This window comes from Papio anubis, unplaced genomic scaffold (genome assembly GCF_008728515.1).
Source record: "Papio anubis isolate 15944 unplaced genomic scaffold, Panubis1.0 scaffold350, whole genome shotgun sequence".
NCBI classification, from domain to species: Eukaryota; Metazoa; Chordata; class Mammalia; order Primates; family Cercopithecidae; genus Papio; species Papio anubis.
The window spans coordinates 6,875-20,606 of NW_022163641.1; the positions used below are offsets into that span (position 1 = coordinate 6,875).

General features: G+C 40.3%; 1 protein-coding gene across 1 annotated transcript in view; it reads left to right on the forward strand.

The window, feature by feature from the left end:
- Nucleotides 1-220: 220 nt before the first annotated feature.
- The window catches only part of LOC101019655 (peroxidasin-like protein), a 78,813-nt gene continuing 65,301 nt past the window's right edge, over nt 221-13,732 (forward strand). Inside the window, exons 1-2 of the mRNA XM_031662022.1 lie at nt 221-238; nt 12,895-13,029. Coding sequence (XP_031517882.1) covers nt 12,938-13,029 — 92 coding nt within the window. The 5' untranslated portion in view covers nt 221-238; nt 12,895-12,937. The remainder of the gene's footprint in view (nt 239-12,894; nt 13,030-13,732) is intronic.

Sequence of the window (13,732 nt, forward strand, 5' to 3'; positions counted from 1 at the left end):
TTTAAAAGTAAAAATCACTTGAATCATTTTTCCCATTTGTTGACTTTTCTGTGCTATTTCTGTTACAGAGATGTTTGTTAACATAGAGCTTTATATATAGTTTACTAAAATGCATACATTTTTAATTGTAGAAAAATTTATTTTTACAAAAACGTGGTGTCCTTAAGATTTTTGAGAAAATATCTAGAGGCCCAAGATAGTTTTTAATAAAAAGTATTCTCGGAAAATTTTCTTCCAGGTAAAGAAACAATTTTTCTGTCTGGTGTTGTTAGTGACTCAAAATAACCATAAGAATTTTTTTTTTTTTTTTTTGTCATTCACCTTTATTTCAGTGCTGGTAACCATAAGCTTATTTTGTACCATGTGTCTGATCTGACTAATCATGCTAGTGGGATAGGATGTTTTCATTGTTTTAATTTCTCTGATGTAAAATGTCATTTACTTCCCTTAAATGGATGCAATCTTCCTGAGGCAGAGGGAATTTTATTCTGTGTGAGAGTACACAAGGGCATTTTGCCTTTTTTTGCCAAAGGACATGTTTCAAATATATTTTTTCTCTAAAAGCTACTAAATGATCATATTTGCTCTGAAAATCCAGATGTCTCTCAGAAAGCTTTTCCACAAGGACACTTGATCACAAAGAACCTTTGCTTTGTGTTTTGGGGGAGGATTTTTATTTGTTTCATTAAAACCATACATTGCTGCACTATCTGTCTTTCACTCTCTGAATCAGGTGAGCATGTATAACCCTGAAAAAATTCCATACAGGACCTCTGCCCTTGTGTCTCTGTGAATGATCCAGTTGATTGAAAGTTATTATTATTATCCTTCCTTCTAAAGCCTACTTTAAGTCAAACTGTCATTATGAAATTAGATATGAATTGACACTGTGGTCTTTATGGCATGAAATAGCTCATTTCAAGGTCTGCAAATCTTCTTTCAACTCTCTGTATATCAAAATACTGACAAAAGCACACTTTTTTTTTTTAAACATAGCTAGACTGTTTACTCTTATTATTCCATGTGTGTTTTTGTTTTGCAATCATGGAAAAGGTTGGAAGGTAAATTCAAACACAGTTAGATGGTACATTACCAAAGCCAGGAGATTTTATGATGGCAGTTTGCAGCCTTGCTTTGGGCAGTACTCTCTCATGCTGTCTGCATTTAGGGGAGTTCTGGCCAAAAGTACCAGCGCCCTTTGTATTTGCTGCTGCATACAACAGAAAGGGATTTGGTGTGTATTGTCATTCTCACCTTCAGGGACAGTGCCCCTTAGATGCCATGTCAGATTACAAATCTCTTTGCAGTCATAAAACCATGCTGCCTTATACTGGATTATCATTTTAAGTTATGGAACAAACATTTAACATTAGGTTTGGGGGTGAAAGTTGACGAGTGAAATGACATACCAAAGCTATTAACACAGAAGCTGCTTTATAATCTTACTAATGACCAATTATAACCACAAAAGAAGAGCTACAATGTCTACATTTGAAAAAGTTTTAAAAAATAGAATTGATATTCTCCAGAGTAATGCAGATGAATTAATAAGAAATGTTTTGAGAGCTTATGGATCTCGGATTTCCCTCTAAGGAAAGTGGAGAGGATTTATTTTTCCAAACATAGGCTATACAGGATTAATAAGTTACTTATATAGGATAGGCACAAAGACTCCCAGCATTTCTTCGACCTGCTGTGGTGAGCCATAGTAAAGTAATATAGAACAATAAGGACAGGAATAGTTGACACTTAGCTGCATTATTTAAGAGATGAGAAACAGATCAATGATGAAGAACTGAAATTAACAAAGCCAGGATTATACTCTCTGGGAAAGTTCAATGTTCTAACTTCTAAAACCTCTAAGTACTATTTTTTTTCTGGACTCTTACAGTTCATAGACATAAATCTGACCCTATGTAACTTTCTGATTTCCATTACTATTATTTCTCATATTCTGTAATAATTTAACTCTAGCCATTCAGAGATCAATATATCCTTTTTTTTTTTTTTTACTTATTTTAAAGAAGTAATGCAGGAGTGTATGATAAATCTCTATATCTTTCACTCAGTTTTGCTGGGAACCTAAAACTGCTATACAAAATCAAGCCTAGTGTTCCACTTATAAATGTAATTTGGGTGATTCCAAAGGCCCATGGAGTCATTTAGGGAATGCAACAGAAGGAACACTAACTTACTTTCTCAGGCCAGTAACATTTTGATGTTAAAATAAATAATAACAGTACGAGGCAAGGAAATTTACAAGACAACATCTCATATAAATATGTATAAAAATTATAAACAAAGCATTGAAAACTTGAGTGCCATATATACATACATATATATATAACATGACCATAATAGGCTCGTTTCAGTAATATAATTGGTCCAAGATTTTTAAAGTGTTAATATAATTTAGGTCATAAGCTGAATAAAAAGTAAAAAGTGATCATTTCAGTACTGGCAGAAAAAACAATCCATGTAAAATGCAACATTTCTCTAGAATTTAAGAAAGGCTCTTAGTATCCTAGGAAAAATGGAACATCCTAACTAAATAAAGAACATCTCAAAATTCTATTGTAAACATTAATTAAATGTTAGGTGTAGAAAGATTCAGTAATACTGATATGTCAGTGCTTCCCCCAAATGATATATTTATTGTAATGCCAATGAAGAATGCTTCTTTGTGGCATCAACAGCTGATTTTAAAATTAAATTGGTAAAGCTGATGGCCAAGAGGAACATAGTAGGGTCGCGTGATGTTCCTATAAAGCAAACTTTTCCAACTTGCGGCTTGTGGGAGGCATGCAGCCCAGGATGGCTCTCAATGTGGCCCAACACAGATCATAGAGTTTCTTAAAACATTATGAGATTATTTTTTGCGATTTTTTTTTTTTTTTTTTTAGTTCATCAGCTATTCTTAGTGTTAGTGTATTTTATGTGTGGCCCAAGACAATTCTTCTTCTTTCAATGTGGCCCAGGGAAGCCAAGTGCACTGCTATAAAGCTTTTAGTAATTAGGACAGTAGAATAGAATAGAGAGCCACAAGAAAAACAGCTCATATATGGAAGTATCATATTTGAGAGAGCTGCAAGAAACATCAGTGAGAAGTGAGAACATATTCAGTAAGTGGTGTGGTACCAACTGGCTACCCTTGGATTAAAAATGAGTATGGATTCTGATCTCATATCTTATATGAAAATCAATTCCAGATAGATTGAGGACTTAAATCTGAGAAGCAGAATTTTAACTTCACAAAAAATAAAAGAGAATATCTCTATGGCATTGGGGAAAGAAAGAAATTTTCAGTAAGGTACAAAAAATTATAAAATTGATATAAAAATTGATAAAATGACCTTAAGATTAAGAAAATATTTTCATGAGAATCCAACATAATCCACCACAAATACAAAGAATACATTTGGACATAGATCACAGTATTAGCATTCAGAATATGTAGAGAATTAACAGTAAGAAAAAAAAATTAAAAAAGGGTAAAAGGTATAAATACACATTTCATATAAGAAAAAACTAAATTTTCAATCAACATGTAGAAGATATTCAATTGTATAATTCATTAGGAAAATCCAGAATCATAATGAAACACCATTTCACACCCCTCAGATTACCACAAATTTTGAAAAAGACATTTTTTCAGGTTAGACCTAGGAAAATAATTGTCCCTTACTTCTAAATCTCTCACCACAGCCTTCTCCGAATCTGTAAGATCAACAAAGAGAACACAAAATAACACATGACTCATACCTTCAGAATTAGTGAGAGACAGAAAATGGCATGAATTTCAATGGCAAGTCTGAAAATAACAAGTTCTCGGAGCTGCCACTGGAACTCCACGTTCCCTGGAAGTTTGTGTGTCTCACGTGTGTCTGTGTGAAGAGACCACCAAACAGGCTTTGTGTGAGCAACAAGGGTGTTTATTTCACCTCTGTGTAGGTGGGCTGAGTCCGAAAAAGGAGGCAGCCAGCGTGGTGGGATTATCATTACTTCTTATAGGTTTTGGGATAGGTGGTGGAGTTAGGAGCAATGTTTTGCGGGCAGGGGATGGATCCCACAAAGTACATTCTCAAGGGTGGGAAGAATTACAAAGAACCTTCTTAAGGGTGGGGGAGATTACAAAGTACAATGATCATTTAGGGTGGGGCAGAAACAAATCACAATGGTCGAATGTTGTCAGTTAAGGCTATTTTCACTTATTTTGTGGATCTTCGGTTGCTTCAGGCCATCTGGATGTATACGTACAGGTCACAAGAGATGTGATGGCTTAGCTTGGGCTCAGAGGCCTGACATTCCTGTCTTCTTATATTAATAAGAAAAATAAAACTAAATAGTTGTAAAGTGTTAGGGTGGTGAAAATTTTTGGGAGTGATATGGAGAGATAATGAGCGATGTTTCTCAGGGCTGCTTTGAGAGGGATTAGGGGCAGCGTGGGAACCTAGAGTGGGAGAGATTAAGCTGAAGGAAGATTTTGTGGTAAGGGGTGATATTGTGGGGTTGTTAGAAGAAACATTTGTCATATAGAATTATTGGTGATGGCCTGGATACAGTTTTGTATGAATTGAAAAACTAAACGGAATAAGAGAGGGAGAGAAACAGGTATTAAAGGACTAAGAATTGGGAGGACCCAGGACTTCTAATCAGAGAGTGCCTAAGGAGGTTCAGCATGGCCCTGCCAGCAAAGATTATTTATTTACTTTAAGAGGGAGTTAAGAGTGGCAGTTTGGGGATAGCACCAGGAGATATCAGCTGTGAAGGCTTGGAGAAACAGTGTAAACTGGCAGTATAAACAAGAGTCTGGCATTTTTGAGGAGTTGAGAACGGTGAATAGGAGTATGACTAGACAGAAGAGAGTAGGGATGACAAGTTTTTTGGGGCACAGTCCAAGTTGGTCTGGTGTCTGGAATGAGACTGGGGCCTAATAAAAAGGAGCGTCCATATAGGAGCTCAAACGGGCTGTACCCTGTAGCATTCTGAGGACAGGCCTGAATTCCAAGGAGGGCAAGTGGCAAAAGTATTGTCCAGTCCTTTTTAAGTTGGTGGCTGAGCTTGATGAGGTAAAGACCATTAGTCTGTTCTACCTTTCCTGAAGATTGAGGACTGTAAGGGATATGAAGGTTTCACTGAATATCAAGAGCCTGAAAAACTGCTTGGGTGATTTGACTAATAAAGGCTGATCTGCTATCAGACTGCATAGAGGTGGGAAGGCCAAACCAAGGAATTATGTCTGACAGAAGGGAAGAAATTTCCTTCTCAGACCCTGTGGGAAAGGCCTCTACCCACCCAGTGAAAGTGTCTACCCAGATCAAGAGGTATTTTAGTTTCCTAACTCAAGGCACGTGAGTAAAGTCAATTTGCCAGTCCTAGGTGGGGGCAAATCCCCGAGTTTGATGTGTAGGGAAGGGAGGGGACCTGAGAAATTCTTGAGGAGTAGTAGAATAGCAGATGGAACACTGAGAAGTGATTTTTTTGAGGATAAATTTCCACGATGGAAAGGAAATGAGAGGTTCTAAGAGGCAGACTAGTGGCTTGCAACCTACATGGAAGAGGTTATGAAATGACGACAGAATAGAATGGACCTATAAGGCTGGAAGGAGATATTTTCCTTGGTCAAAGAACCATTTGCCTTGTGTGGGAAGAGATTGATAGGTGGCAGTCTCAGTGGAGGAGTAGGTGGGAGTGACCGACAAGAAGGAGAAAAACTGGTCATGAGGGACAGAAGTTGGAATGCTAACTGCTTTTTAGCTACCTTATCAGCATAAGCATTGCCCTGAGCAATGAGATCTGATGCCTTTTGATGGCTCTTGCAGTGAATGACTCCAGCTTCCTTTGGAAGTAAAGCAACCTTGAGTAGAGTTTTTATTAAAGAGGCATTAATGATGAAGGACCTTTGCATAGTGAGGAAACTTCTTTCTGCCTATATAACAGCATAGTGGTGCAGGATATGGAAGACATATTTAGAGTCAGTATAAATATTGATGTATAGTCCCTTTGCAAGAGTGAAGGCTCAACTTAAGGCAATGAGTTCGGCTTGCTGAGAGGTAGTGGAGTGGGGCAGAGCAGTAGCCTCGATGATAGATGTGGAAGATACTATAGCATAGCCTGCCTTTGCTGGTGAGTGGTGATTAGGCCTGGTGGAACTGCCATCAATAAAGCAAGTGTGATCAGGGTGAGGAACAGGAAAGAAGGAAACATGGGGAAATGGAGTGAATGTCCGGTGTATCAGAGAGATACAGTCATGGGGGTCAGGTGTGGTATCTGGAATAATGTGGGAGGCTGGATTGATGTCCGGGCCAGGAACAATGGTAACTGTGGGAGACTCAACAAAGAGTGAGTACAGCTGAAGGAGCCAGGAAGCAGAAAGTATATGTGTCAGGTGTGAGGAAGAAAATAGATTTTGGAAGTTATGAGAACTGTAGAGAGTGAGTTGAGCATAGTTTGTGATTTTGAGGACCTCTAAAAGTATTAGGGCAGCAGCAGCCACCACACACAGACATGAGGGCTAGGCTAAAACAGTAAGGTCAAGTTGCTTGGACAGAAAGGCTACAGGGCATGGTCCTGGCTCTTGCGTAAGAACTCGAACCGCATAGCCCTGCACTTTGGCTGTGTGTAATGAAAAGGGTTGGGATGAGTTAGGGAGAGCTAGTGTGGGGGCAGCTTCTAGGGCTGTTTTTAAGGAACAGAAAGAGGAGTGGCAAAAGGATTTAGGATCTATGGGGTCAGCTAGGTTTGCTTTTGTGAGTTTATATAATGATTTTGTTAGGATGGCAAAACCAGGTTCTGAAGGCGAAAGTATCCTACCATGCCCAGGAAGGAAAGGAGTTATTGTTTTGTAGAAGAGGTTGGGGTTTGGGAGATTAGTCAGACACGATCAGCAGGGAGAGCACGTGTTTTCATGAAGAATTATGTCGAGATAGGTAATGGACAAGGAAGAAATTTCGACTTGACTGAAGTAATGGGGGCTGTCTGCGAAGCCTTGCGGCAGTACAGCCCAGGTAATTTGCTGAGCCTGATGGGTGTCAGGGTCAGTCCAAGTGAAAACAAAGAGAGGCTGGGATGAAGAGTACAAAGGAATAGTGAAGAAAGCAGGTTTGAGATCCAGAATAGAATAATGGGTTATGGAGGGGTTGTGGAGGGAGGTATTGAGGATAGGAGAGTACATGGTTTTGGCACCACAGGGTGGATAGGCAAGACAATTTTGTTGATAAGGTGCAGATCCTGAACTAATCTGTAAGGCTTGTCTGGTTCTTGGACAGGTAAAATGGGGGAATTGTAAGGAGAGTTTATGGGCTGTAAAAGGCCAGGCTGTAACAGGCCAGTGATAGCAGGCTTTAATCCTTTTAAAGCATGCTGTGGGATGGGATATCGGCATTGAGCGTGGTAAGTGTGATTAGGTTTTAATGGGATGGTAAGTGGTGCATCATTTGTCACCAAGGAGGGAGTAGAGGTATCCTATATACTTTTGGATTAAGGTGGGAGGATATGAGAGGAAGATGAGAAGGAGGCTTTGGGTTGGGAAGAAGGGTGGCAATGAGATGTGGCTGTAGTCCAGGAATAGTCAGGGAAGCAGATAATTTAGTTAAAATGTCTCGATCAAAACAGGGAACTGGGCAGGTGGGGATAACTAAAAAGGAGTGCATAAAAGAATGTTGTCCAAATTGGCACCAGAGTTGGGAGTTTTAAGAGGTTTAGCAGCCTGGCCGTCAATACCCACAATGGTTATGGAGGCAAGGGAAACAGGCCCTTGGAAATAAGGTAATGTGGAGTGGGTAGCCTCCATATTGATTAAGAAGGGGACAGACTTACCCTCCACTGTAAGAGTTACCCAAAGCGTCTGTGTTGGTCCTGTAGGTTTCCGAGGCGATCGGGCAGTGTCAGTCTTCAGCTGCTAAGCCGAGAAGATCTGGGAGGGAGTCAGTCAGAGAGCCTTGGGCCAGAGTTCCAGGGGCTCTGGGAGTGGCTGCCAGGTGAGTTGAACAGTCCAATTTTCAGTGGGGTCCCACACAGATGGGACATGGCTTAGGAGGAATCCGGGGCTGCAGGCATTCCTTGGCCCAGTGGCCAGATTTCCAGCACTTGTACCAAGCTCCTGGGGGAGGAGGTTCTGGAGGAACCCCTGGCAGCTGCGGTTCAGGTGTCTGGAGTTCTTGTGTGCTAGAGATGTGGCTGGAGGCAAGGAAATGCAACTCAGAAATAAGTTGCTACTTGGCTGCCTCTACTGTATTATTGTACACCTTGAAGGCAAGGTTAATTAAGTCCTGTTGTGGTGTTTGAGAGCTGGAATTTAATTTTTGGAGCTTATGGAATGTCGGGAGCAGATTGGGTAATAAAAGAAAATGCATATTGAGAATAAGACGGCCTTCTGACATTTTAGGGTCTAGGGCTGTAAAGCGTCTCAGGGTTGCTGCCGAACAGGCCATGAATTGGACTGGGTTTTTGTATTTTATGAAAAAGAGCCTAAATGCTAACTGATTTGTGAGAGGTTGGATAAAGAAAATGGAGCATTAACCTTGACTATGCCTTTAGCTCCAGCCACCTTTCTAAGAGGAAATTGCTGGGCAGCAGGTTGGGGAGGGCTAGTCGCGGAACAAAACTGTAAGCCGGACCGGGTGTGAGGAGGGGAGATGACAAAAGGATTATAGGGTGGGGGAGCAGAGGCTGAGGAAAAATTGGGACCTAGCTCAGCCTGGCGAGGAGCAGCCTCGGGAGGAGAGGAGAGGTCAGATGGGTCCATAGAAAAGGAAGATTCAAAAGACTCAGAGATGCTTGGGGTTGAGACTGAAGGGACAGGCGGGAGGGAAAGAAGCAAGATTTGGGACAAGTTGCATTGAGAACGGAGACTAGGGAGGGACCAATGTGTAAAAGAATGTCTGGACGTCAGGCACCTCAGACCATTTGCCCATTTTACGAGAAGAATTATTTAGATCTTGTAGGATGGAAAAATCGAAAGTGCCATTTTCTGACTCTTTGGAACCACTGTCGAGTTTGTATTGGGGTCAAGCAGCATTGCATAAGAAAATAAGAAGCTTAGATTTTAGGTCAGGCAAGAGTTGAAGAGGTTTTAAGTTCTTGAGAACACAGGCTAAGGGAGAAGAAGGAGGAATGGAGGGTGCAAGGTTGCCCTTAGTGAAGGAGGCAAGTTTAAAGAGAAGGGTAGAGACATAGAGAGAAGGGGTGGGGGGTGCTTGCCCCCCCAGGAAAGTGGAAACAGGGTGAAAGGGGCTTGCCCCGCAAGAAAGTGGAGAAAGGGTGGGGGGTGCTTGCCCCCAGGAAAGTGGAGAAGGGGTGGGAGGTGCCTGCCCCCAAGGAAACTGGAAAAGGAGTAGAGACCTAGAGAGAACGGGTGGGGAGTGCTTGCCCCCCAGGAAAGTGGAGAAGGTGTGGAGACATGGAGAGAAGGGGTCAGGAGTTGTTTGCTCCCCAGAAAAGCGGTGCTTGCTGCTAAGAGTGAAAGACCAAGGCAGGCGTCCCCATGTGGTCAGACACCTCTGAAACGTAGGTGAATAATCAAGCAGGCATCCCCATGTGATTAAACACCAAGGGAAGACTGTCTTCCCAAGTCCGTGACTGGCGCCAGAGTTTTGAATCCATGGATAAAACACATCTCCTTTGTCTCTACCAGAAAAGGAAAGGTACTGAAATTAAGAGGAGGGAGAGATTGAAGGGTAGCACCAAGACTGAAAGGAGAAAGAGGTTGAGGGATAGTGAGAGGGGTTGGAGAAATCTCTTCTCCAACCTCTTACCTGATTTAAAATCCGTGAGATGTTCCTTGGGCTGGTTGGTCTGAAGACCTGAAGTTGTAGGTGGATCTCTTCATGGAGTGAGGGTGAGGACAGGGGACTGGTCTCCCAAAGGAGTCCCGCTGATCTGGGTCTTTGGCACCAAATGTCTCACGTGTGTCCATGTGAAGAGACCACCAAACAGGCTTTGTATGAGCAGCAAGGCTGTTTATTTCACCTGGGTGCAGGGGGGCTGAGTCCGAAAAAGGAGGCAGCCAGCATGGTGGGATTATCATTAGTTCTTACAGGTTTTGGGATAAGCGGTGGAGTTAGGAGCAAATGTTTTGTGGGCAGGGGGTGGATCCCACAAAGTACATTCTCAAGGGTAGGGAGAATTACAAAGAACCTTCTTAAGGGTAGGGGAGATTACAAAGTACATTGATCAGTTAGGGTGGGGCAGAAACATATCATAATGGTGGAATGTCATCAAGGCTATTTTCACTTATTTTGTGGATCTTCAGTTACTTCAGGCCATCTGGATATATACGCGCAGGTCACTAGGGATATGATGGCTTAGCTTGGGCTCAGAGGCCTGACATTGTGGGTTTGGGGAAAAGAAGGGTAAGTTAATTAGAAAAATCTCCATGGACAAAGGAATGGGAAGGAGGGAAGGTAAAATATAGAAAAGGATGGGGCATCCTGGTGCTGTGCCAAGAGGAGCCCTTGAGCACAGGAACTTGAAGCTGTAGTGAGGTGTGATTACACCATTGCAGTCCAGCATGGGCAACAAAGTGAGACCCTGTCTCAAAAAAAAAAAAAAAAAAGAAAAAAAAATCCTCTGGAAGGAAAAACTCCAGCACCAAGTATTAGGTTGCCAAATGAAATTCTGGAAACCTGGGAGTTATCAACACCAGTTACAAATCTGAGAGTGTCCAGAGATGGCTTTTTTTGGGGGGAGGGTAGGGGTGGAAGAAGGAGGTAAGTAGAGAAAGGGTAGAGTGCCCCTTCAGATTTGATAATGACATGAAAGCAGAATGAAATTAAATTAAGGATGCTGTAGCACTTAAAGAGAAACAAAACATTTTAACTCCCATTTTTCCCCATTACCACCAAAGCAGGCATCAAAAAGACTGCACTTCCCTATAGTGATAGAAGAGTATGCTATTGAACCAGAAATTCATTTCATGAAAATGCATGGGAATTAAAAGAGAGAGAGAGAGACCAATTTCAAATAAAGCTATGTAACAAGAAAACAGAAATGCAAATCAAAACATTTCAGGAAAAATCTCTCAAAAAAAGAATTGAAACAGGAGGAAACAATAACACAACATTCACACCTGAATTAAACAGCCCTCAAACATTCAAGCAAGCACTTGGAAATCTAAAAAGTCCACCTATTATCAGAAATTAAGAAAAGAAAGGAGGAGGAGGAGGCAGAGGAAGAGGAAGAGGAGCTGACGTGGCAGCAAAAAGGAGCCAGATGAAGATAAATAAGAGGACAATGAAGATGGAAACCAAGAAGGAGAAAGCGGGGAAGGGCAGCAGTGATGAGAGTTGACCAACAAAATAAAGTAAAATGGAATAAGTTACAATGTGTCAAGGAATAATATGCCTGTCTGTCCCAGGTTGTATGACTTTCCAGGTGGCATTGAGAGTTTTGATATGCTTCTTGTGGAAGTATGAATTGTACATCTATTTTGGATAGCAGTTTGGCATTGTCTATTAAAATTGAAGATATACATATGGATATGTATCACAGAGTAATTCTGTATACTCATTACGGGAATATGAATCATACATCAATTTTGGATAGCAGTTTGGCATTAACTATTAAAATTGAAGATATTATACTCTGCACTCAGAATTCTAGCTCTTGCGCAACATAATCTAGAGCAGGGATCCGCAAACCACAGCCAATTGGTCAAATCTGACCTACTTTCCTAATTTTGTAAATAAAGGTTTATTGGAACACAACTATGTCTATTTGTTTATATGTTGTCTATGGCTGCTTTTATGCAAAACAGGAGTTGGGTAGTTGCAACAGAACCCACAGTTGTCCCACAAAGCTGAAAATACTATCTCTCTGGCTCTTTATGGTAAAAATTTGCTGATGCCTAGTCTAGAGAAACATGTAGAGAATGTTCATAGTGCAAAAGTTGAAAACCTCACAAGTATTCATCAGCAGTGTAACTAAACTAAATTGGAATGGTTTCCAATAATAGACTGTTTATTATACAGCAGACAAAATGAAGAAGGTACAAATGTATGCAACCACACAATTGCGTCGCCAAGTAAACTGTTGAGTGAGAAAAAGGAAGTATGAACACTATATTTCCATTTGCGACAAGGTTAAAATATGCACACTGAACTATTTGTAGTTTAGGGAATCATATATATGAAATAAAATAAAACAAGGGACAATTTAAGTTGGTGTCACATTTATCATTAGAGTACAGAGAAAAAAAAAAAAACAATAAGAGTGACTCCTACTAGGAGTGTCAAGGATATGGATCATATTTTCTTTCTCTAAGTGAGTACTGAGCCACGGCTGTTGGCTTATAATCAACATTTGCATTGTGCTTTTTTGTTTGTTTGTTGTTTTTAAAAAATTGCTTCAAATCTTAGATCAAATACTTTAACTGCCTTTTTAGCAAGAGAAACTTACCTAACACTTATTATCTTATCATCTCCTCAAATTATGATTTTCTTCTGACTTTTTACTTTTTAGCATACCTAGCATATACACTGACGTGGACATTTCTCAATGCTGAATTGTTAATTTTCTATGTATTTCTGAAGGAATTAGCTAGATGCATTTATACATGAGCATAACACAGACATTTGTGCATATATATATATATATATACACACACACAGTTATATTCCATATGCTTAGAGAATAATTATAAAGAATTGCACAGGGGACATTGCATGAGGCTTCGTGTCATATGTCCTTGGATAGGTTATGACCCTGCCTGTGGGGTAATCCCTGAGGGTTCCTTCATCTCAGTGCTTTCCCCTGTGAAATGAGAACACAGTAATAATCATATCTACTTTTCTATTTTTGTGTGGATACAATAATGCTTGGTGTCATCCATAAAAGGAATATTTTCAATGCCCCTTCTGGTCTCAGACATGTGCTGTCTGTCTGTCTTTGTTCCAGGTTGTACGGCTCTCCAGGTGACATTGACCTGTGGCCTGCCCTTATGGTTGAAGACCTGATTCCTGGTACGAGAGTGGGACCAACACTTATGTGCCTGTTTGTTACCCAGTTTCAGCGGCTAAGAGATGGAGATAGGTGAAGGATTATCTGTTATACTTATTAAGCATCACAGAAGTTATTTTTGACCTGAAATGTATATGTATAACCTATTGTGATTCACATTTTTTATGATTTAATGCATATTGAGTGTAATAAATATCAGATAGCATTTGGTGACAGAACTTTTGTAACCACCAATATTATCAGATAGCATTTATTTTTGTAAATCTTTGTAAGAAGAGAAGAAACAGAATTTCTCAAAAAGCAATAGAAGTGGGTGATTAAGAGATTGACAGCTAGATGGACTACGTTGTGCTTGAATCTGAGTCTCACTACTCACAGCTGTTTAACTTTGGACATGTATCACTTGGAACCAGGTTCCTCATCTGTAAAGTGTGAATAACAATTATACCTATTCCATAAGATGTCTGCAACCTTCAGTGATGTTGAGAAGGAAGGAATTGAGAGCAACCTTGAGATTCCCTCCCTTCATTCTCATGGAGGAAGACCTGCTGACCCTAGACCAGATCTCCTTGTAAAATTACATTATGAGGGCATTTACAAGTGGAAAGATAGCTGGGAACTCTTCTCTAAAATTTCTTGGTTTATCTAAAGTGTTCATTGTAAATAAATTTAATCATGAAATAATGGGAAACAGCGGGCTGGAGAATGTAAGTTAGTCATGTAATCTCTTCACTGTTCCAAAACTAACCATGAATAAAAACCAGGAAACACAAAC